Source organism: Cantharellus anzutake (assembly GCF_015039405.1).
Source record: "Cantharellus anzutake strain C23 chromosome Unknown EI90scaffold_11, whole genome shotgun sequence".
Lineage (NCBI taxonomy): Eukaryota > Fungi > Basidiomycota > Agaricomycetes > Cantharellales > Hydnaceae > Cantharellus > Cantharellus anzutake.
The window spans coordinates 1,435,860-1,458,596 of NW_024066961.1; the positions used below are offsets into that span (position 1 = coordinate 1,435,860).

A 22,737-nucleotide genomic window follows, 5' to 3' on the forward strand; every position below is an offset into this window, starting at 1 on the left:
AGATAAAATTGTCGATACAAACACATGTAAATACATATCTTCCTATCATCCATCTAATTCCGCACTGAGTGTTGTCCCGATGGCATCCGTGTGTTGTCACGACTTGTTCATCCAACACGCACTCACGATTAATGGGAATTGGATGTGGTGCCGCTGCCTCGGCAACGAGAGGAGATTGAACAGGTTCCCACGGCGTCAAGGCTGCCAGACCCAACCCCAACCTTGTTTCTTTACAGTAAATGTAACATAACTTGTGTGCAACGGGCGACTCGGAACGATAGAATAACGTGGCGACGACCCCGACAAACGTCGAAGCCTCTTGAATTTTTGAGCGACCGAGAAAATCAGAGAAAAAACAAACTAAACACATACGAAAAACATCAGCATAAGAAAGACCATAACTGGGTATACCGTACGCGAGGTCAACTGTGTGCGGCGGACACGAAGGAAGCCTGGTGCTAGAACCCGAGGCACACAAGTCTTATTTAATCTCGTACCCTCCATTAAATCCCAATTAATATCTCCCTTACAGTAAAATCAATTATCCAATTATCGCGAGGATGGCACTGATTAGTCAGGTGATGGATCGAGGAATTGTGCAAGAAATATCTCACCACTTGCCTCACAGCAACATTACCACCGATCGATTCATCGAAGCCAATGGCATTTCTACAGAATTTCCAAGGGGAGCAAGTTGTTGTTATTCCTCCCAGTCTCTCGGATTCCTATGATTTCCGTTGTGATTGTGGCTATCAGAGTATGGCATCTCCTCGAGCTTCTTATTGATATCAATCTAACTCATCTTCAGTGCTGAAATATTGCGGCCGAAAAAAGTTGGAAGGCTACTGGTTCTGGAAATGTCCCCGAGTGAATGGGGGCCAAAGGTGCACCATTTTTCGTTAGTATAGTCTATACAGTCCGAAAACAATGAGTGACTCATACAATATTCACAGTACGCGGAAATCAAATATCAAGGGATGACTTCCGTCAGCGTAGAATGAGAGGACCACCGTGTCCCGGGCAAGTGGCTGGATCTATTCACTCAAAGCCTATCATTGATGCTGATGTGTTACAGCCTTGAAGCATCCGATCTTCAAGCGAGGTCCTTTAGATTCGCACGAAACAACGATGCTGCCAGCGATAACATATTGAGTCAAAGAAGGTAATGTCAATTTGTATTCGCACCGTCTCTTATTCATCGCTCAGAAGGCAACCGCCATTTAGCGGAGGCGATACCCAACCAGCGGCACAAGCTCCAATGTAAGTACAATTTAATGTATTCGGAACTGTCTGATCAACATCTCCCAGGAGTCAGCCACCAGTTCAAAGGGCGGCGGGGTCCTTATCCCTTCCAACCCATGCGGCAGATGCTTCATCGAGGAACTTAATGACTGCTCGCATTATTCAATTGGAGGCCCGAATCCGCGAGCATGAAGCTGCTGCGCAACTCTCCTCCATTGAGTTGGACGCTTTTGAGTCCGAGGTCAATGAATTACATGTGCAGAACCAGGAGCTACGAGCAATGAACGAGGAGCTACAAAGAAAACTGGATCGTACCCTCACCACTTTACGTGGTGTCATTGAGACGCTTGCCTTGTAACTTGTTGCCTTATGTTTGTTCCGACCCACTTCAATTGAATCTAGTCTTGTGACGGCGTTCCGCCATCGTTCTGCCATTACACTTCCGCTCGTCCTAACCGTTTCGCCGCCCCTACGTTCCCTCACATTCGTGGAGTCCTCTTCAAAGCATTTGCATTGGAGACAACCCACGATTACACCTCTTTAGTTCCACATCCTCCCTGACCTTAAACTGCGTTGTGCCTGTTGTCGCTTCACCTGAGTCCGTTGGTTTTTCGTCGGTGTCCTCTTCAAAGCCCCTGCATTGGAGACAGTTCACGATTGCACTCCCTCGGCTCCACCTCCATCCTAACCTCACGTTGTGACTTAATTTCTCGCGTGCTGCCCTGCCCCTGAGTGCATTGATCTTATTCGTTGGTGCCCTCCTCAAGGATTTTTCTTTGGGGATAACCCTTCGAGCTTGCTCCTTCGGCGCTGCACACCTCAGAGGATCGCTGGGACTCTTACTTCACTCCATCATCATTGCCTCTGGGACTTGTCCCTTGTTTTCATCGTCGGTGTCTGTGACAAGCACCACCGAGCGATCTAGCCCATCGGTCCATTGGTCCAACACCCACCGCGGTTCATACGACGCCTTTATTATTCACAATACCCTCCTTTATCCTGATCACCACATCGTTACAACATTATGGCAGGAACTCTACGCAGTCTTAAAAAGTCGCTCAAAGCATCGGAAAGGTATTATGCAAGAAAGCAATCTGATGGTGGGACGTTGCAGAATGAAGGGTCAAGTACCGGTTTCCTGAAGGAGCTGAGCAGCGTCCCTGGGATTGTGCCATCTCTTCGCCGATCACAGAAGCCAGGGGCCAACAACGTGGAGGCTCCTATCCACATTCCCGCCAATGACCACAATGATGAACATGTGCCGCCGCCCAACCCACCCGAAGAGTTCGAGTTGCCTTTCTCCTCCCCACCTACTCCATATATAGGAACCATCCCTATTGGCCTCGACACTGTGGTGGACCGAGTCATCTGCACACCCCTGGATGCACGCCGGTCTAAGCACGCTTTAAAGCGCGAGAGGCAGCATGTGCGTTGGGACAATACAGTCCTTCCGCAGCTCATAGCTGTGTACATTCAGTGGGAGCGTTTGCGTTATTCCGGATCGGGGGTCACACCTAGAGCGGATCCTTGCGATTGTGGGGGCAGCCACCTGGCACTCAAAGTTGTTTGTTTGCGGTTTGACCGCAAAGAGGAGGTCTTGCTTATTGTTTGCAGTACCCGCCCTGCTCCCGTCCAGCTTGTTGAGCTTGGGATGTTCCCATGTGCTCCATATCGCCCTTCACTGGCCGTAAGCATCGATATGTTGGAATGGGTCTCACTTTTCTTCAAGTTTACCGCCCCAAATAACCGGGCATGGGCAGCTACCATGCAAACCATACTTCAAAATCGCGGGTTTCATTTTGATGCCAAGGACTCTCTTCGTAGACGTTTCGCGAATGCCCTGAAATATTACCAGAGTCTCGTTTCGTTAGTCCAAGCGGAGCTTGTTCGTTTAGCAAGAAGCTACGCACTTCCATCTCAACCTTCATCTGTGATGCCGCAGGGGCCATCTACCTCCGTCTCGCAGCATTCCGAGGGTACCGAGATTGAGACTGATTTTGACGTCACGACTCCGATCAATCGTCGCGTGTATGAGAATGCCCATCATACTCCAAACCCTAATGCTGATGATCAGCCTAGTTCTTTCCTCCGTTCTCGATGTCCCCTCTGTTTTGGTGGGTCCTATATGAAAGGGGAGGATGTACAGGCCATCATATGTTGCGATGCGAATTTCCAACTAAAGCGGATTAAAGACAAGGATCGTCGGCGTGGAATGGAGGAGAAAGTCGGGGGGAAGGATCCTGCTTTCACGTCACCGAGAACTGTATTTTTGTCTGAGGACTTCGTTCAGTTTTGGAAAGAACACGTCGAGACCATCCGCCCCACTAAAAAGTCTTCCAGGAAGCGCAGAAACCGTGAAGGGGAGGAGGTGGACATTGAGCGTGCTCCAGCTGGTGCAGATGATAGGAGGGAGTTTGGCTTGCCAGTCCCGAACTCTACATATGATGCTTGTTCTGAGTCTTTCATCGCTGCCGATGGGGAACGCATTAAGGCATCGACAGACTATTTTGCGGACACTGGAGTGATGGCGATCCTGTGTCGCCACGATATACCCCTATTCCTCGTTAACGTCCAGACGGCCGGTGAGAAACAGCACTACCTTTTCACGCTCGTCGCAAAATTCTTTGAGCACGTCCCGGGCTCATGGCGGGTTGGAATATTGTATGACATAGGATGTCAGGGAGATCGTACCCTGAAGAAATACAACATTGCTCCGGAGTGGAGATCTCGAATCGCGTGGGGTGTCTCCATTTTCCATGCATATGGTCACCAGTATGCCTGTCAGCTTTGGTACCATCCACGTAAATCGGAGCTTTGGGGCCTCACGGATGGTGAAGGTTGTGAGAGGGTGTGGAGCCAGCTGCGACAGTTGATACCGGGCCTTCGAGTTACTGGCCATTATCGTCGCCTCTTTCTAATTGATGTCCAGGTTGAGCACATTGAGTCCATGAAGTCCCCTGACTCTGGAAAATGGCTTCGAGGCCACCTAAAGAGGGCCAGGGGGCGACTTAATGCAGCTACCGGTCACTCGGGGAAGAACAACGATGATCCGGTTCCTGATCTGTTGGCACAGTTTGAGGACCAGCGACGTTATTACAGCAAACCTTTAGAGCGTCAATCGAAGACAGCGGCCCAGAAGCTAGTGGATCGAATTACTTCACTGAGGACCGAGTTAAAGACCCAAGAGACACTCTATGAGGAGCTTGTTCGGACCAGGCCAGTAGATGATCCAGTTCGTCAGTTTGAGTCGCAAGAATTCATGGAGAAAGTGGCAGAAGAGATTGTAAGGCTGAAGGAGTCGTTGGCCACAAACATGCGTATGCTTGGAGCACAGGGCGATGCTGCCTTCGAAGAGCTGGAGCGGCTGAAGAAGGATGAGTGGACAAATGAACTCATCAATTTTCGAATCCTTAGGGAGCAGCTTGTTCGGAAATTGCGTTCAAGACGGTTCGAACTCAACATACTTGATCGCTCAAAAGCTCGCACCATTGATCAAAATGTCAAGGCCCATGTGGAGAAAGCAGTGAAGGGCCGATCATCTGCCATTGACATTACACTGCGAAAATACAACGAGAAGCTAGAGCTTCTAAGGAGGCTTCGGACTACTTCTCCAGCCCACCAAAATAAGTATCTCCCACCTTCCCTCAGCCGTGACACCATCCTCAAGTTAGATGTAGATCAAGATCTTTGGCAAGAGTTCTTTGACCAAGAGCCCGGAGAGGGAGAGCTCCCCAAATGGGTGATGGATTCTAGTGTTCGTGAGAGCATTCGCTATATGCAGGAAGCAAATAATTGCCGGTCTGAGATACGCAGACTCACTGCAGAGCATGCTAACCTCCGACACTGGTTGGCTCATGAGCATGCTGCATATGAGTCACTTTTTCGGTCATGTCAAGGAAGGAACAGCGTTGACGTGGCCTTTCTTGCTCTCAAATGGCTCCATGAACTTCACAATCTCTCCATTTCATGGCAGAATCACACCGAAGATGTCCCTTGTCCTCACGATGCACTTCCGTGGCCGGACACCACCCCTCCAATGTCAAAGGAGGATTTCTGTTCCCTTTACACCAACGTTCAATCCACCAATACTCAGTACCCCGGGGCAGGTCAAGATGATGGTGTGGACAGCGCGGATGAGGCAAGTCAAGATGATGATGATAATGATGAAATAGAGCCTGATGAGATGGAGGAAAACGGGGCTCTGGCTCTGGCTATGGCAGCATTAGATATGGGTGAAGATGCTCGCCTTGACCCAGAGAATGTAGAGGGTTTCGCAATGTAAGTTGTAATTGCTGGCCCATGGCGATTCCCACAGTGTGGCCATTTCCCTCAGTTGGCCGGGCAATTGTCTCATGAATTCAGCTCCAACTCTCACATGCATGTGACATCAAATAGCGCGGGAACTCTTTCGCATTAATGAGCGGATTTGGTGCCGATCTCGAATATAACAATGTAATAATAACAATATTAACATTAATTCCGGAAACTCTATGAGTAGATATAACAATATAACAATAAACTCGGACAACTCCGCTACAATACAGCTAAGGTCATAACTGTTTGTATCCTCTAATCACGTGACATAGAGAGGGAGAAAGAGAATAGGCATCATGACAGCGGACTCGGCCTAGCATCGGGCCAGCACAGAATGTTGATTGCGGAACAGGAAAACAACGGCTGAGGGCGGGCCGGTTACAAAGAGAGTACAGTTAAGATACAACGTAATCAAAGGCGGAGTGGGGGGAGGTGGAGGGTAGACAAAAGAGGAAATGCAGCCTGAGCGGGGAGGAACAGGAGCTGAGGGCGAACAATTCACAAATCAAGTAAATAAAGGGTTAAAAAAATACACTTACAGAAAACAGCAACACATGGAAGGGAGAGTAATAACCACGCGATAACGAGGGGTAACTGACAAGCAAGCGTGAGTTAGAAGCCCGGCTGCACTGGGGAAACATACCAGTGACACCGAGCGCAAGCGCTGCGGCAGTGTGAACAGCTCCAAGTCGCACGTGCCCGACTCCGATTAGTCCCGTGAAATAAACTGGAATACATAGCAAACTATGTTAGTAGCAGTGATGGAAGCAAACATAATAGAAAAATAATGCAATCACGAAACCGGGTGGAGAAAAAATTTGCTTACTAGACACAAGTTGAAGAACAATCAATGAAAGCACCCACTGGAAACATAATGTAAATAGGAATAAACACCGGGTCATTTGGATCTGAGACTCATGTCATCCACGTTGATGTCAGCAACATGGCAAGCGGGGCAAGCTGGCAGGCGAATGGAAGAGCAAATGGGCAGGCAACATTGTGGCTGCAGCGTGACATGCAAGACAAAACACGGAAACAATCAGTGAACGTGCCCAGTACAAGCTCGGGGACCTCAAAGCGAGGACAAGAGTTTCAGATTCCACAGGAGTCAGCTGGTGGGGGTACGGAATAGTCGCGGAGGGGGATATAAATCTAATATACAAGGGAGGTACGAAATATTAATTGCTTCGGACAATACAAACAAACCGAGCCTCATACCATTGCATTGACGCCATGGAAAGTAAAATGAATTTACGAGGGGAAAGTGGGCCATGGGACGTAAAGAGGACAATCATCAGGGGACAAACTTACCAGCACAGCGAGTTCAGGTCAAAGCCTGCAAAAAAAAAGTCATCAGATTTGTTGCGAAGAACGGGGTTGCAGCTCCAATTGGAATAACGAACCCACCCCGTTAGGCCATCATCTGATAAACTCTGTGAATACTGAACTAGCTAGGCTGAGAGACAATCAGCGGAACAATCTACAGGGGAGAGACAATTAGCGCGGTTCATGCCAACTGAAGAAACCGGCAAACCTCATGGAACCCTACAACAAACCCACGCCTCACTGCAACGATGAGTTAGCTAGGCCACACCCCAATTGAGGGACGCAAAGCGTATGCTTAGGACTGAGGAGGGAAGGGAGGCTTGGCGGTGGTCGCGGCGCTGCGCGGGTTCAGTAGAGGATGGGGAGAGGATGGGGAGACGGAAAGAACTAGACAGTTGCGAATAATTCATCACCTGATCTCGGCGTTTGCCTCCTTTGTATTGAATCTTGCCGAGGGAAGTTGCCGCCATTCAGACACCTGCGGCAAATGACAGTTAGAACGTTCAATGAACGTTCAATGATGATCAGAATACCCCACTGGAGAATGTTATAGAACGTTCAACAACCTTTTGGCCTATTAGGCACATACACACAACGTTCACTGATTGTTTAGAACGTTCAGTCGTGGTTTTAGAACATTCTAATCATTACGAGCATTCCGTTGGAGAACGTTATAGAACATTCAACAAGCTTTTGGCCTGTTAGGTATATATATATATAGCGCTTTTGGGTACCTAATCAGGTCTCCAAAATATGGGTGACATGGCTGCCTCTAATGCAGAACCAATTGAGAAATCGATCCTAGCTGCTTACACCCATCTATCTTGGTCCTGTTCTAGGTTCGCTGCGGGAGATTTGATACAAAGTTCGGCAACAGGAACGAACACTCCAGGAAGGCCAGCGCCAGGTGGTTGCATATTCGCAAAATGCATGGTGATGCGCCCCGCAAGTAACAAGATAGCGGAATGGGAGGATTTAGCATTACCACCAGAAGCTAAGGACCTTGCCGTGTCACTGTGACCCGGGCGAAGCAAGTAAGCGGTACGTTTAACAATGGTGCCCTGACACAAATTTGAATTAATGCTCGTTCTCCGATAAGTGTGGACCTCGAGTGACCTGAATTTGAACACACCTCCTGAGGCCAAACCTATGGGTTCACCACGGAACGATGATGACAGTACGGTAAGACGACCCCAATACAGGCAGCAAACCGATGACGGGCCCTTCGCCCAAACATGTGGGTCAGAATAGGTCAGAATAGGAGGGTTTGGGTAACACACCTAGCTGCACATTACTTACCTCGTCGCTCCGGATTTCTGGTGATCCAGCTCGGTGAAGCCCATTGAAAATGGTATTATGTAATGAGTCACGGTGGTCTCGATCTCGTCATCATGATCGTAGATACAACCATCAACCATGCCGTAGTCTAACCTAAGAAACCCCGACGAAGCCAGCTCTCTGGCACATCCCAAAACGCAGTGGCTGCATGACGTGTTATGTCAATATCCATTACCTCGAAGCTTCTTCATTATTCTCCATGTCCGAAACCTCACGCAACAAAATAATTACTATACATCACGTTGAAGCCACACAACGAGACGAGACTTCCATTGTGTGTGTGTGTGTGTGCGCGCGTTCTGCGGAATAGAGACTCCATTGACAAGTCCCGTTTTATCGATATTCCCGTCGCCACTGCTCACGGCCTCTGGATTGATGCTTGTGTCCAATCTTCATCATTCAGATGTTGCGTGGAGTCGGAGCCATGGACATGTATATATATGCACACAGGCAAAGGACTCTCAGGGAAATACCGTTCCTGCGATTACTCTGCAGGTGAGGCTAGTTCTTACGCAGTACAAGAACGGACGTGACAATGAGATGTGCGTGGAGAGGTCCTACATAACACAGATATGACTGCCGCCAAATGCCTGGGCCGATAGACCTCGTGTTAACCTTGGGCCGCACTGATTTAACCAAACGAAAAAAAAAAAGGAAAAGCACTGGGCGGGTGGTCGGCTCAGGAATTATAAATTAGTGTTCGTCTGCTCCTTTCTGGCCCATTTCACATTATTTATGACATGGTAGATGTCCATCTAGAAAGGGGGTTATATGGAGGAAAAGAAGGGGGAGATGTAACATCACTCCCGATCCCAAAGTTCGTCTCAAATCCATCTCGGTATCGCCATCCTCAAACCCAACCGAATGGCTCCACTTCTTCCCAATACCAACGCGAGTCCTTACCATCACTCGAAGATACGGCATAGACGCCTCCCTTCGTCAGCAGCTCCTCTCAAACCTCCTTGACGCGTACATGGTACGCTGGTGGAGGGACAAGGCACTCATCGGTTTCACCATCTCCGCACCACGACTTGAAGTCCTGACGCTGAATGTGAACGGCAATGAACTACGCAAGGAGAGAGTGGTTACGTGAAACTAAGTTCGTTGAAGCGAACGGTATCCTCACATGTGGTGTCGTCCCCTTCCGACGAACCAATTAACCTCCGGATGTACCTCCTAGCGGCCTCGAGTAACAACTTGTTGAAGTGTGCGTGTCACGCAATGTTTCACCAGCCAGGACTCCAATCAACACCAAACATGTCCTTCGGAAACCCCAACCCTGCATAAAAAACATAGAAGAGGTGCTGTAAATGTTAAAACGTTCACGAACGTTTAAAATGCCAAATGAACCAACCTCGCCTGGGAGTGATTCATGTTTTTTGGTGTCTCGATGCGATAGGCTTCTCGTTCTTTAACGACCCTGTGAATTCGCAAGACCTAAACAGGATTCCCATTGGTCGTCGCACTGCCTGGAGCCTGATGTACGCACCGGATACTGCAGATATTCGGGGAGGCCCGAATCAAGTCCACAGAAGGGTGACACTAGTATAAAAGTCATCTAATCGTTGTAGATTTAAATGTGGCGGCAATGCCCTCGAGTATATGCTGTGGACTCACCGATGAACGGGACTTCCCTGACGCTACTCCGTCTTGGTTGTTGCTCAGTTGCGCCTCGTTCCCTTATTTTAGGCATGAACATCGAGAAAGAAAGACTCGTTGGAGATATCGGTACCACCATGCTGACCAACGGCCTATGTTCTGGCTATAGCATCTTCACTTCCGACCAGGCCACTTCAGTGAGGCACTCAAGAACGGGACAACATCGAAGACTTGATTGAAACATTTCTTCTCTCGAGCTTCAACGCGATGAGAAAAAGATGGGTCATCATTGCTAAGTTTCATCTTTTGGGACCCATACCCGTGCGGTAGAAATTGGATAGAAGGACTGTGTGGGGGTATACATAGACCATAAAATCCAAAATCGTTGGCTGATAACGGCAAGATTAGTGTCACTGAGGAACTATGTAATAGTTCGCGACTTACTGAATCCAGCGCTTCCCCGTGTCTGTAAGAGTTAGACAGCAGACTATCCGTTCTTCCTTCAGTCCAACATACGTTTCGTCAGGCCAGAATTTTCTAAGAAAAGGGAAGTTGGAATTTTAAGCACACTCCGCGCCTGAGTGTTTACCGCAGAAGGACAGCGTCGGATGGGGGAAAAGAGTAGGATTCTGCACGTCTAAAGAACGGCTCCTCGCAAAATTGATCGCACAGATGAAAGCGGGACCCCGTGTCTTTTGCTGCGCTAGCCGCTTTGTAGATGACAGGAGGAGAAGCGTGACAATTAATTAATGGGACTTGGGATTTGCGGAAGGTTGTGGTCCTGTGGTGATGACATAGATATGTCTCTTCACACTTGACTGAGGGACAAATGTGGAGGAAGGGAAGGATGGGGGCCTCCTCCTTGCCTGCTCCTCCGCGCCATGGATCGGGAGTACAGGTCCGGAATGTTTCCGACACGTGAAAGCGAAATTGCGAAATTGTGGTAAGTGAATATGTGCAGGTAATGGCTATTCAATCCAATACTCCAGCTGCTTGCGATATTGCAGGAGACCGAGGGCACCTCGCTGGATTGGAAACCACTCAGGCCTCCTTCCGGCAGAAAATTCGTAAAATACACACGATTCAAAGAGCGCAACATGAATTTAAGATTACAGGTGGGGGTAGTAGACGCAGGCTACAAATGTGTCCTAAAGAAGGCGCCGCCGGGACACCCGAGAGCCATAGCTAGATGCCGCCTGCGGAGGGAAGGGAAGGTATGATTAATGTCGGAGCCCGTTCAGCTCCGATTGCCTTTTCCGCTTGCATTAGGGCAAAGGTGATTTGTTGAGAAGTAGGGGTGTTCGAAGAGAAGAGAGGTATGCAAACGTGGAAGAAACTTGTGCGAGGGTCCGAGGGTTGTATTGATGGAGAGGCAACATGCCATCATTGGAAATGATGGACTGTTGGCAATGATTCGGATACCATGTTGTTCCTTCGAACGCAATATTCGACTCTACTTCATTGCTCAACGATGATGGTTTATTTACGTACGAGATGCCATCAGGCTCCCCACCGAGCGGAAGTCTCCCGACCCCAGGACGGAGACTTGGCCTGGTTTTTATCAATTCCATGGATGAATAGGGACTCCAGCCGCAGGTGTGCTCTTCGGACGTTTTCCTGTATTCTTCAGCGGTCAGGACATGCATACGCACATAAATTATGCGATTTCCATACCCGATGAAGGTACACTGTCATCGATTTCTCGAGGGCGCTTCTTCAGACGTGGCAATTCCCCCGCATCGAGTGGGAGTTTACCAGTGACTCCATGTTGTGGCGTGGAATGCTCCGTCACTGCTGCAACGTTGGCTAGGTCTGGGGGAATGGGTCGGGCAAGGTTGCCTAAGTGGACAGCCTTGAAACCCTGAACCACTTCCTCAATGGTTGAACGCTCCGCGGGATCGCACCTGAGGCACCTTTCAATGTTGGCAAGGAATTCATCAGGGTCCTTCCATTCAAAAGGAGGGAGTCCATTACGTGCGGCGCGCGCAACTATGAAGTCGGTCTCGCATGCATGATATGGCTTCATGTCAAAAAGTATCTGTGCAATGTGATAGAATGATAAATATCACTCTCAAGTGGTTCCTAAAACAATCTTCACACCTCCCCAGATGTGCAGCCAAAAGCCCAGACATCGCTTCCTTTGTTGCGAGTTGATATTCGACCGTCGAGCACCTCGGGTGATGCAAACCGCATTGTACCGACGGTACTTGACCCTTCAGCGTACGTAGAGAGATCCAAAATGATGGACGATAGTCCGAAGTCACAAATCATAGCATTTCCCTCGCTACCAATGACAACGTTATTCTGGAGAGGGCCATCAAGAAACTTTGCATCGGTTGTGAGACGAGAAGCAAAGCCTACCGGCTTGATATCACCATGGACTATGTCCTTTGAATGGAGATACATTATGCCTTCTGACACGTCAATGATCTGAGGTGGTGATAAGACAGTTTTCAGCATACAGAGACGATATGAACTTCCCAGTCGACGACGGTTGGCATTCGGCTCCTTTTGCAAGTACTGCAATACATTCCCTCTCGGACACCAAGCGGATACCAGTTTCGCGCGTGTTATATTGTGCTCTTGCTTACATTCCACGATCCACCCATGGAATGCCACCACGTTTGGATGGTCTAGCGCCGACCAGACCTTGACTTCGCGCATCATCCTCTACCGTGCATTAAGCTTAAGTCAACTAAGCACAGAGAAGCCCAGCGAGGACGAACTCGACAAAACTTAGTTATGACCTTCATGCCATCTGACGTGCGAACTTCTCTTAGGGCTTTGACACACACTTCTTGCTGATGGTACACCCGATCAGCTCTTCAGGATTGCCGAAAACAGGAGACACTATCGTACCTCCCCACAGACCCCCTTATACACCTGTGCAAAACTTCCTTGGCCCATCAGAACCTGATCATGAGTGACTTCATCGCTGAGATCACGGTTGTGGATTTGAGAAAGCTCATTGAGGAGTTCGGACAGCCAGGTTGGGTGCTGCGAAAGGGGCGGTTGAGGGGGTGGGGGCTGTTGGGACCCGGTCGGAATTTCAGGCTGCGACGGTGGTTGCTGTTGCTGTTGCTGCTGTTGCTGCTGTGGTTCTTGTTGTTGTTGTTGCTGCTGCTGCTGCTGCTGCTGGTGTCGAGCACTCTGGTTGGCGAGGATTATGATATTATCAATATGGGGCTTAATAGTCTGTCGATACGTCCGTAGCTCGTTCAGGTCCATAACATATGCCAGGGGCTTGATACTGCTCATTTGCGACAAAGCTTCATGCTGCAATTTGGCCGCTTGCCACTAAACAATGTGGTAAATATCAAATCTCAGTCAAAATCGAATCGAACGACTCACGATATGCATGATGTCGCTGATAAATGAAGGCTCAACTTCGGTCAAAGCGAAGTACCTTTCGAGATTTGCTTCTAGCGCCACGATATCACGAAGCAACGAGAAAAATTCCTGATTAAACACTTCTCGCTGACCCTCATCCACATGAACGGTGGGCCGAACTCCTAAATAAAGAAGTAGGATAAGATCAGAAAAAACTTCGAAAATGAACAATTCACGCACGCTGACGAAAACCCTGAGTCTTCAAATGATATTTAATCTGCCTGGCCATCTCTGCCCTCTTCTGCACACGTGCCACGCCTAAAGCTTGATGCACAGCAGACTGCGTCATAGCAGCACTCACATTCCCAAGGGAATTCGCAGGTCTCGATATTGCGCCTTGACCTGGACCACGATTCACAAGGGTTTGAGACGGCAGCAGTTGGTTTTGTGCTTGAGGTTGGAGTTGTTGCATCTGGGATTGAGTCTGAACGGAATAAGTGTGAGGCAGCTGAGCCGGAGTGGGAGTCCGAAGAGGCTGAGGTTGCTGCATGGGCGTCGGCATCTGTCCACGATTCGGTGGTATCTGACCGGATTGTGACCCCTGTTGATGCGGCTGCAATTGCGATGGTGGCAGAGGCGGTTGCTGAGGGGACTGTTGGGAACCTTGACCTGGGTGAGGGTAAGCCTGAACTTGTCGCTGAACGTCTTGAGATGGAGCAGGTTGCTGCTGGGGTGGCTGCTGCTGAAGAGCTTGAGCCGAGGCCTGCTGTTGTTGGGCATCAGCAGTCTCAGGAGTCTCAGCAGCCGCCGGCGTGCCAGAAGTATCCGCTCCACCGCTCATCATCCTATCCTTTGACAATGCAAAATACTGAGCTACCGCCCTCGAATAATCAACAACGACCTGCGGCCTCTTGTTTATAAAGAAGTCCTGAACTTGTTGTTGCGTGAAATTGAGCTTCGTCATGAGTCGTTCAGGAGTCATGTGAATCAACTGATGCATCCGCTGAAGCTGAGGTACGGGAGGGGGAGGTCCAAGAGACAAAGGTTGTTGTTGCGAAAGGGGATAGGTGTGTGGCTGTTGTTGAGAAACGCCAACGCCGGGCTGTACTCCCGAAGATCCAGGTTGTCGAGATTGCGGTTGCTGAAGATTACCACCACCCGGCTGACCCATGTTGAACACCGTTGGTCCACCAGGCCCGAGTGGACTGGGATTCGAGTTCGGATTCGGATTCTGACTCGGAGGCAGGCTGTGGCTGTGTGTGAGAGACCTTGAATCGGCGAAGGCCGATAGACGAGCTTAGAGATCGTGAACTTAACTCAAGAGATCACTAGACCCAAAAGACTCGATTTACACTAAAGAAAATTACAAGATCGCTATACTATCAGCTAGGGGTCTGGGAGTTTATACTAGAGTGCGTGCTTTGCATCGCGGTCACCTGCACAGCACCCATTAATGAATGAAAGCCAACAATCAGAGATTGTAACCTGCGCAAGGCACATATGGTACAAAGAAGTATAGTAAGATGATTGAGTAGCTTCCAGAGAGCGCGCTTGGACAGAGAAGCAGAAAGAGATGCCATTTCATCGTCTCCCAAGTAGCCTATCCCAATGAGTTTGAAAGCAACCTGTTGTGCTTTTCTAATCTTGAAACCCCTCTCCCATCGACTCCGATCATGCGTCCCATTAGGAATCGATCACCAGTTGCAGATTCCGACTTCGGAGACACCACAGAACAACCCATAGACCCCATCCACTTCTTTGGACTCGGTTCTGAGGTCCCCGACTTCGTCGACCCTCCTCCTGCTGATCCTCCCATTCCCACTGTCCCAACTGCCGACGATCCCCAACATGGCAATTGCACAATTAGCCCAAGCCATTGCCAGCTTGGCTTGTCACACCGGACATCCACCACCACCACCATCCTCCGCTCTCCAGACCAAGGTCCGTGAGCCCAAACAGTTCGATGGGAAAGATCCCCAAGAACTCCGAGTATTTCTGGTCCAATGCGAACTCAATTTCCAGGACCATCCCCTCGCTTTTGCTAGCAACCGCGCTAAGGTCATCTTCACGCAGTCCTACCTCAAGGGAATGGCCCTCGATTGGTTTGAGCCGGATCTATTATTCGATCAAAATTCTACCCTTCATCTGCGATGGATGAATAACTATCAAGAGTTCGTCAATGAACTTCAAACCAACTTCGGTCCTCATGATCCTATGGGCGACGCCAAAGTTCAACTAATGACCCTGGACATGAAGGACGGACACCACATCAATAAATATGTCATCGAGTTCAACCGACATGCCTCTCAACTTCATGGCTATGGAGAAGCCGCACTTCGTCATTTTTTCTATAACGGATTGCCGGAATGTATCAAGGACGATATTGCCAGAGTAGGTAAACCTTCTACTCTTTCGGAACTTCGCACCTTGTCACAAACTCTCGATGCACGCTATTGGGAGTGTAAATCTGAAGTTACATGTCACGTGAAACCCTCCTCCTCTAACGTTTTCGACAAGTCCACCACCGCTTCTCGTTCTGACCCCATCCCTTCCTCCTCCTCTTTCAACTCCGCTTCCAGTAGTAAGCCTCCGAAGGACAATAAGAAGTCCGAGGCCAGCTCCGCTAAACCGGACCTTTCATCTAAACTCAGAGACAACGGCAAGCTCACGCCACAAGAGCGTAAGTGTCATCTCGACGAGAAACTTTGTATGTTCTGCGGTCAGTCTGGCCATATGGTCAAGGACTGCCCCAAGTCTTCTTCTTGCACATCTAAGGCCTGTTCGGCCCAGACCAAGGAGCAAGGATCCGCTTCCGCAGAAGCAAAAAATCAGTCCGCACCCCTGTGGACTCCGCATGGACTGGGGGTTGCGATTTTTCCCTCCGTGTGCTCAAAGAAGTGCATTTAAATGCGTCTTCCATCTCCGACTTATCCTCCCTCCATATTCCCGTTTCTTTTTCTCTTTCAAATGGTCTATTTTCTCCTCTCAATGTTGACCCTTCGGTTAATGTTCTACCTGTTGTAGATAGTGTTGCTGATGTACCACTCTCTCCTCCGCCCCCTCCAACTACTTCCATAGATCAATCCACCTCTCTCCGTTTCTCTTCTTTCTCTTCTCCTGTTCCTTCTCCTCCGTCCAATGATAGGACACACAATAAACTTTTCTGCTCCTATGAGAACGTACCTGCACTCATAGACTCTGGGTCTTCAGACTGCTTCATTGACGACACATTTGTAAAGAAGTTGGCCTTGAAGACATATCAGATTAAACCCCTACAACTACGCCTATTCGACGGTAGCACCAACTCAATCATAACCTGTGCCATTGATATTCCCCTCCGCTTCGCTTCCGGAAACATCACCCCCACGACTTTCTTTGTCACATTGCTGGATGGATCATGTTCCCTAGTCCTAGGACACAACTGGCTTACCCGCTACAATCTGTTGATTGACTGGGTCTCAAGCAGTATTACGTTCCAAACTTCTGAACCTACCAAGACAGTTACTCCGAGCTCTCCCCCGTCGTCTCCAGCACCACTGCCGTCGTCCGACATCCAACCATCTGATGTTCCGCCAGCACCTCAGTCACAGGCTCCCACTGTCAGGGCACACCCACCTGACCCCACTCCATCCGGTCCGACCCCACCCGATTCCACTACCCTCACCCACTACCCCCATCCTCTCTCCTCCCTTCTCTCCCTCTCCTTTCCCCTTCTTCCTTCTTCTTCTTTCCTTTCTTTCTCCTTCTTTCCTTTTCTATTACATGGACGACTTCCTTGCTCGATGTACCATTAACCAGACTGTGCAACACGCCCGGACCCGGACACACCGGGTGACACCCTACACACCGGATGCCCCTGAGACCTCTTACGGAGATGCCCAGGCAGACACGGCTGTGCACGTTGTAGGAATATAAAAGTTACAACACTAAAACAACCAGAAACCATCACAAAAAATTGGATAAAAATCATACAACCTCCACAGACCAGAAATAAAAATAGGAATAAAATCATAACTCAACAAAATGAATTGAAATAAAATATCGGAAAAATAATGAAGAACAGAGTCGATGGATTGAGTATCTACGCGAACTTTCAAGTCTAGGGATTAAAAGATGGTTCAGAAAATGAAGAAAAACAGCAAATAAACTCACATGAAAACAAAAACAAGGTTTCCTGTATCAAATAAAATATTAGAAATTCGTGGTAACGTGGGAAAATAGTTTTACGAACGTACGAAACGAATGACAAAGAGAAATCGGAAGAAAATCAAGGCATTCATATAATGAAAAATGGTCGGGTACGAGGAAAAGATGAAAGAATTGGGAATATTTATATGAGGAAAATAGGGAAAAATATGAATCTTTGTCGGTCTTAAAGAGTTGAAGTATAGGTCTGTGTAAGAAAAGATTTCATGTTAAAATCTGAAGAATTGAGGGAGAAATGGATTTAACAAGATTAGAACACACTTGCAGAGAAGACTGGCTCAAACATCCTGAGTTTGTGGTTAAAACGGATGAGCTAGAAATGCGAAACTAAAGAGTTCGAGTCCAGGAACGAGGCATAATTTATCCAGAATTAATTGTAAGAAAATGGATGAGCTAATGCCAAAGCAATCTGGAGAACCTCAAAATTAAATCTTGAAAAATTCATATCTTCATAAATAATCCTCGTAGTTTACTGTTGTTTATACCGACGGAAAGCTACACCCTTAAGCTAACAAATAACCCCATGACATGTGACTTAGAATAAAGTGAGTAAACAAGGGTAAACAAGGTCATGATGGGTGTTAGGCAATGCAATTGGCTAATTCCCACACCAAAACTTCCAGAAAGTTCTAGAAGCAGAATGGGATGCTGATCGCTTACATAAGAGGATTGCTAAGCTCAATATAAGATTACTCAGCAATGTAAATAGTAAAGTGACATGTGAAAACAGAGCCCTTAGGAAAGGTATAAAAGACCACATTTTCTGGTCTGACCCCTCTTCCTTCTTTACTCCTCTCCCCTACGTGCTCTGGCTCATAGGTCATAAGGCGTCCTAATAAAAATTAAGTTTTATTAGTATAAGTGTGCAGTTCAGATCACATCTGAGTAAAAGTGATCAACCCTCAGTAAAAAGTTAAGAAGAAGTTAAGAAATAGTGATGTTGAGTCAAGTCAGTTGGAGTCGCTCCGAGTTAAAAGTGACAAGACAGAGGTGAAACGACTAAAAATAGTAGGTCTATAGCGTGATTTTCGTGTGGAACAATCAGGTAGACAAGTGGATTGAACCCTGAGAATTTCATACACACACAAATAATCAGTAACACATACAAATATCAATACACAAAGCAACCAAAACGCTACAGTGGTTGAGTTAAAGTACCAATACTAACATATAAGTATCAGAAGAAAGAACAGCCTTTTATAGGATTTCTGTTCTCCTCCTTCAACGTAGATGACGTGGCACTCCCCACGTGACCTCCAACCGCATGTACATAAACACAGCCTAAGTGGGAACTGAGAAGTAACCTTCTTCTCACACTTCCCACTTTAGCCTAAGTGGCCAAGGACCCTTGTTTGCTTCGGGCCCGTTGTTACACATGCCCGCGCTGCACCCTACCGGGCCCTCAGCCCCAGGTGATATACCTGGACGCTCTCGACCCCAGGTCGGTCCCTGACACCCACTCCTCTGTTACCATCTATCGATGTGAGGTCTTTGGGTAGCTCAGCACACAAGGCCGTAAGTGATACAAGTTTGTGTATTTTACGGTGGTGTGTAAGCAGTTACCCGGAGGTTCCCGCTTGCCCACGTGACTATATGTATCTAATTTACATGTGGCTCAGGGTTCGGGGCTATTGCCCTGACATTCTCCCCCCTTGCGTTGCATTTGTGATGCATACAAGGTTGATAGTGAATAAAACAGAGTTTTAATAATTGATTTACATTGAGTTTGGAATTATCAATGAGTGTTTTGTTGTCGCCACTTTGAAGTGGGCAATTTTGTACATGTCGGTGAGAAAAGAGAGGGGGTTTAAGGATGAATGAGTGTGGGCCGTTACTTTGAAGTGAATGGCGATACATTGGTATCGCAGGGAGAGAAAAAAAATGGTGGAGTTTGTTGAAAATGAATTTCGACCCAAAGGTTGTATGTCTTTGGTGTTCCTCACTTGTTCTGTGAGGGTGTCAGAGTTCTGAAATATTGTCGGAGTCGGAAGTACTGTCAGAGTCTGGAATATTGTCAGAGACAAAATACTGTCAGAGTTGGACAAACTGTCAGAAGGCGGATAGAAGACGGATTGGGTTCTGTCTGAGTTGAGGTCGGAGGTGATGCAGAGGTCTGTTGGAGCGCGCGCACGGATATGCGGGCGGAAATATGCAGCGCGTCCGGAAGCGCTGTTCAAGGTTAGCAGAGTGGGATTGCGGCCTCAGCGACTCAGGTGGAGCGCTGTGCCCTGAGCTTGACGTTTGGGGGAGATCCCGTATTTACGGATTGACACTCACAGCGGACTTCAAACAAGACTTGCGGGTGGAGTGGACCTATAGGAGGAGCGCGGACTCCGTGAGCACGGACTCAGAGGGGGGGAAGCCCCCTTTGCAGAAGGAGAGACTCAGACCAGACAGGGGGGGGTACTCTAGTTGATTTCAGACTGAGGTCCCCAAAAGTATTTACAAGGTATATAAATAGGCAAGAGGGAATATAGAAAGGCCGGTCAGTCCGGCACGGTCCGGCGTGGTCCGGTGCGGAGATAAGCGGGGATTGTCAAACTAAATAAGGACAAGAGCCCGGGAACTGGAAACGAGGAACAGATCAATAAACAATAAGTGGCAAGGGTTATTGATGAATAACTGAATGAGATCAATAACCTAGTGCCAATAAAGAGGGGATCAAATGCCGATATTGGCAGGGAAGCAAACAATAAATGGCACTTGGCAAGGAATGAATGATAAGCTGCCAAGTGACAAATGGCCAGAGGAAAAGCAGAGGTCAGCGCACGGCGCTGATACAAGTCCGCAAATAAGCGGGGTCGGTGCGGTGCCGACACAAGTCCGCGAACAGAGGTTGATCTGCCAGCACTGTCACACAAGGACAGCATGAAGGCCAACAGAGGTACAGAGGGGAGTGGGAGTGTTGACCTGACCAGAGGTGTCAAGGGCAACCAGAAGTGGCCAGAAGGTGCAGAGATGGGCAGAGGGTGCGGAGTGGGCAGAGGGTGCGGAATGCACGGAAGCGGGGCATGGCTGTGACCACATAGCGGGAAGCGATGAGTGTGGTTCGGATGGAGACAAGGCAGGCATGACTGAATGCCGGGAGCACCAAGGGCTCAGGAACTGGAGGTAAGGTCAGAATACCGGCAGGGTCTAGGTTCTGATTATTGGCCAAGTCTCACGCAGTAAGGCAGGGGGCCAGACGTGGGGTTGGGGGCTGGTTAGGATGGGTTTCGGGTCAGCAGATTCGCCTATCGGCATTGGTTCGCCGCTGACGGAGCCCCGGGATTTGTTGGTCGTGACAGAGGGTTCGTGTGTAAGTGGTGTTTACACACGAGCAGTGGTGGATGTGGGTCTTTTGACGGAGTGGAGATTTCCGCAATTGTTACTTGCAGTTCCTTGCATACAGTATTGTGTGTGGGGCCTTGAGTTGGGGGAAGGTGTTTTCACGGGCACCTCAATGGCGTATTACCATGTCACTTTCCCCTCTCTCAAGGGTGGAGTCATTGCCCCGGAGGAGGGTTTTCCTCCGGGTTGTTCATCTGGACATCCGATTGCTGCATCGGATGTGATGACATAGCCTGGGCTACATTGTCAGGCTGTGGGCTCGACGAAGTGGGTGCTCCCTGGGTGGGAGCGGGTTGTTGTGTTCCTGAGCTGCTTGGCTCAGGTGTAGAGTATGGTAGGTCTACCGTTCTTCCCATGGGGAAGGGTGGTCATTGGGCTGGTTGTCCAGCATGGAGACTTGCGTCTCTTTCCCGGTATTTGGAAGCTTTCGCTTCCCGTTCCGCAGTTCTTGCGGCACGTTCCTCAGGAGTCCTGAGTGGTTTGAACTGGGACTTTAAGTAGGCAGCTTTGCCTAGACTTTCCCAGGAGATTTTTCCCTTATTCTCTGGGGAATTATATTCCTCCACGAGTCTTGCGATACTCAGGAGTCCCAAGAAGTATTTCTCGGTTTCCTTCGCTTTTTCGTGAAGGGTTCTGTGTACCTTGCTGCTTTTGAAGGCGGCTTCGGCCTGTTCGTACCAGTGTACGAATTCTTTCCCACTCACGCTTGTCCACCAAGCGTATGCGCTGTCATGCACCGCTTCTGACCCCGCTATTCTCATGGGGAAGTTGGGGTCGATTGTTATGTCGACTGGAGCTTCGACTTTGCCGAACTCGTTGAGTTTGGCGGTCTCGTATAACATGTGGACACTTCCCTGCAGGGTAGCTTGCCCATAGGGTGCTGAGGTACTCAGCGGCCCACCGCCTCTGGCAGTGGTCCCCATTTTAGGGTCTGCCATCAGTTGCCTACCGCTCTCCCTCTTCCCCTCGACATGGGTTTGCCCCTCTGAGGGCAGGCCCTTATGCAACCCGGACAGGGTCGCCTGCCCATGGGGTGGCAGGATAGTCGGTGCCCCACCCCTTGATGCGCTAGTCCCCATGTGGGGTCGCGCCTCATGAGGCCTGGAACTGTATCCCCTCCCCCTGACCTGGGAGGCCCCCGTCATGATGGGTTTGGCAGCAAGGTCTGCCAGTGTGTGTGCCTCTCTGAGCTCGCGTTTCAGTAATTCGATCTCCCTTTTTTGGAGATCGACTTCTCTCTCTGTGTCCTTCAGAGAGTCAAAGATGCCCTCAGCATCTCTTCGTGCTCTGTTGTATTCGTGCCTCCAGTGGGCGCAATGGTCGCAGGCGTCTTCTGACGCCCTCGAGTTATCAGACCGTGCCTGTTTGGACGGTCTGGACGAGGAGCCGCTGTCGCTCCCTCGTCTCCCTCCTACGAGGGACTTCATCTCTTTCAGCTCCTCATGGAGCTGACCTGTCTGAGCAGCTACTGCTGACGTGATGGCTGATTCCCAGCCTGCATTTGGCTGGGGTGTTGTTGGACCTGGGCCGAATTGGCTAATCCAGGGGTTGATCTGGCCAGGGAAGTTCCCTGGGGAGTATGCCTGGGGCTGCAGCAGCAAATGCTGCCCCTGGAATGGTGCTTGTTGCGTCATCGGTGCAGTTTGCACCACGTATGGTTGGAAGCCTCTTTGGGGAGGCTGGGGGTATGTGGTGCCTGTTAGCAACGCAGATGGTTGTTGGTTCGCAGCACTCATTTGTGCTGCGTGCGTCGTGTAATCCATGGCGCTTATCTGCGCCTGGTGTTGTTGTTGTTCCGGGGAGCCTTGCTCCCTGGGTTGTCGTATTTCGATATCCGGTGGTTTGTTTGGATCGAACCGAGGGTTGCCTCCCCCAGAGAACGACATTTCGTTGTTATGTTACTCGTGGTGGTGGGAGGGGTTTTTGTTCTTGCGTGTGTGGGATTCACCACAGTTGTGTGTTCTTTTGCACGTGAGCCTGTGGTTCACGTGGTCTAGGCAAGTTACTCACCTAGCCCATGTGATCTCTAGTACATGGTGTGGCTGTCCGGGT

The 22,737-nt window shown here is 49.2% G+C and overlaps 4 protein-coding genes across 4 annotated transcripts; 2 read left to right on the forward strand and 2 right to left on the reverse strand.

The window, feature by feature from the left end:
* Positions 1-2,650: 2,650 nt before the first annotated feature.
* On the forward strand, positions 2,651-3,127 carry EI90DRAFT_2856436 (uncharacterized protein; the record flags this gene model as incomplete). The annotated part of the gene is made up of 1 exon (XM_039053773.1): positions 2,651-3,127. A coding segment is annotated over one exon (477 nt), but the record flags the coding sequence as incomplete, so codon positions are not given.
* Positions 3,128-3,313: 186 nt separating this feature from the next.
* On the forward strand, positions 3,314-5,110 carry EI90DRAFT_2858848 (uncharacterized protein; the record flags this gene model as incomplete). The annotated part of the gene is made up of 1 exon (XM_039053785.1): positions 3,314-5,110. A coding segment is annotated over one exon (1,797 nt), but the record flags the coding sequence as incomplete, so codon positions are not given.
* Positions 5,111-5,695: 585 nt separating this feature from the next.
* On the reverse strand, positions 5,696-6,629 carry EI90DRAFT_3046496 (uncharacterized protein). The gene is made up of 4 exons (XM_039059475.1): positions 6,383-6,629; positions 6,200-6,283; positions 6,096-6,150; positions 5,696-6,039 (listed from the first exon to the last, which is right to left on the reverse strand). Exons 1-4 carry the CDS (start codon positions 6,456-6,458, stop codon positions 5,952-5,954), a joined length of 303 nt encoding a protein of 100 aa, XP_038919438.1. The 5' UTR covers positions 6,459-6,629; the 3' UTR covers positions 5,696-5,951.
* Positions 6,630-11,670: 5,041 nt separating this feature from the next.
* EI90DRAFT_2969230 (kinase-like domain-containing protein) lies at positions 11,671-14,484 on the reverse strand (the record flags this gene model as incomplete). The annotated part of the gene is made up of 8 exons (XM_039055642.1): positions 13,390-14,484; positions 13,171-13,331; positions 12,679-13,116; positions 12,546-12,620; positions 12,301-12,489; positions 12,181-12,249; positions 11,920-12,123; positions 11,671-11,857 (listed from the first exon to the last, which is right to left on the reverse strand). Coding segments are annotated over exons 1-8 (2,253 nt in total), but the record flags the coding sequence as incomplete, so codon positions are not given.
* Positions 14,485-22,737: the final 8,253 nt, after the last annotated feature.

Excerpts from the sequence above, each read along its gene's own strand:
- EI90DRAFT_3046496 (XM_039059475.1), bottom strand. The coding sequence starts at position 6,458 with ATGACCCGGTGTTTATTCCTATTTACATTATGTTTCCAGTGGGTGCTT. Across the intron at positions 6,151-6,199 it reads GCTTGCGCTCGGTGTCACTG|TTACCCCTCGTTATCGCGTG; the intron begins GTATGTTTCCCC and ends CTTGCTTGTCAG. Across the intron at positions 6,040-6,095 it reads TCCATGTGTTGCTGTTTTCT|CTCCTGTTCCTCCCCGCTCA; the intron begins GTAAGTGTATTT and ends GTTCGCCCTCAG.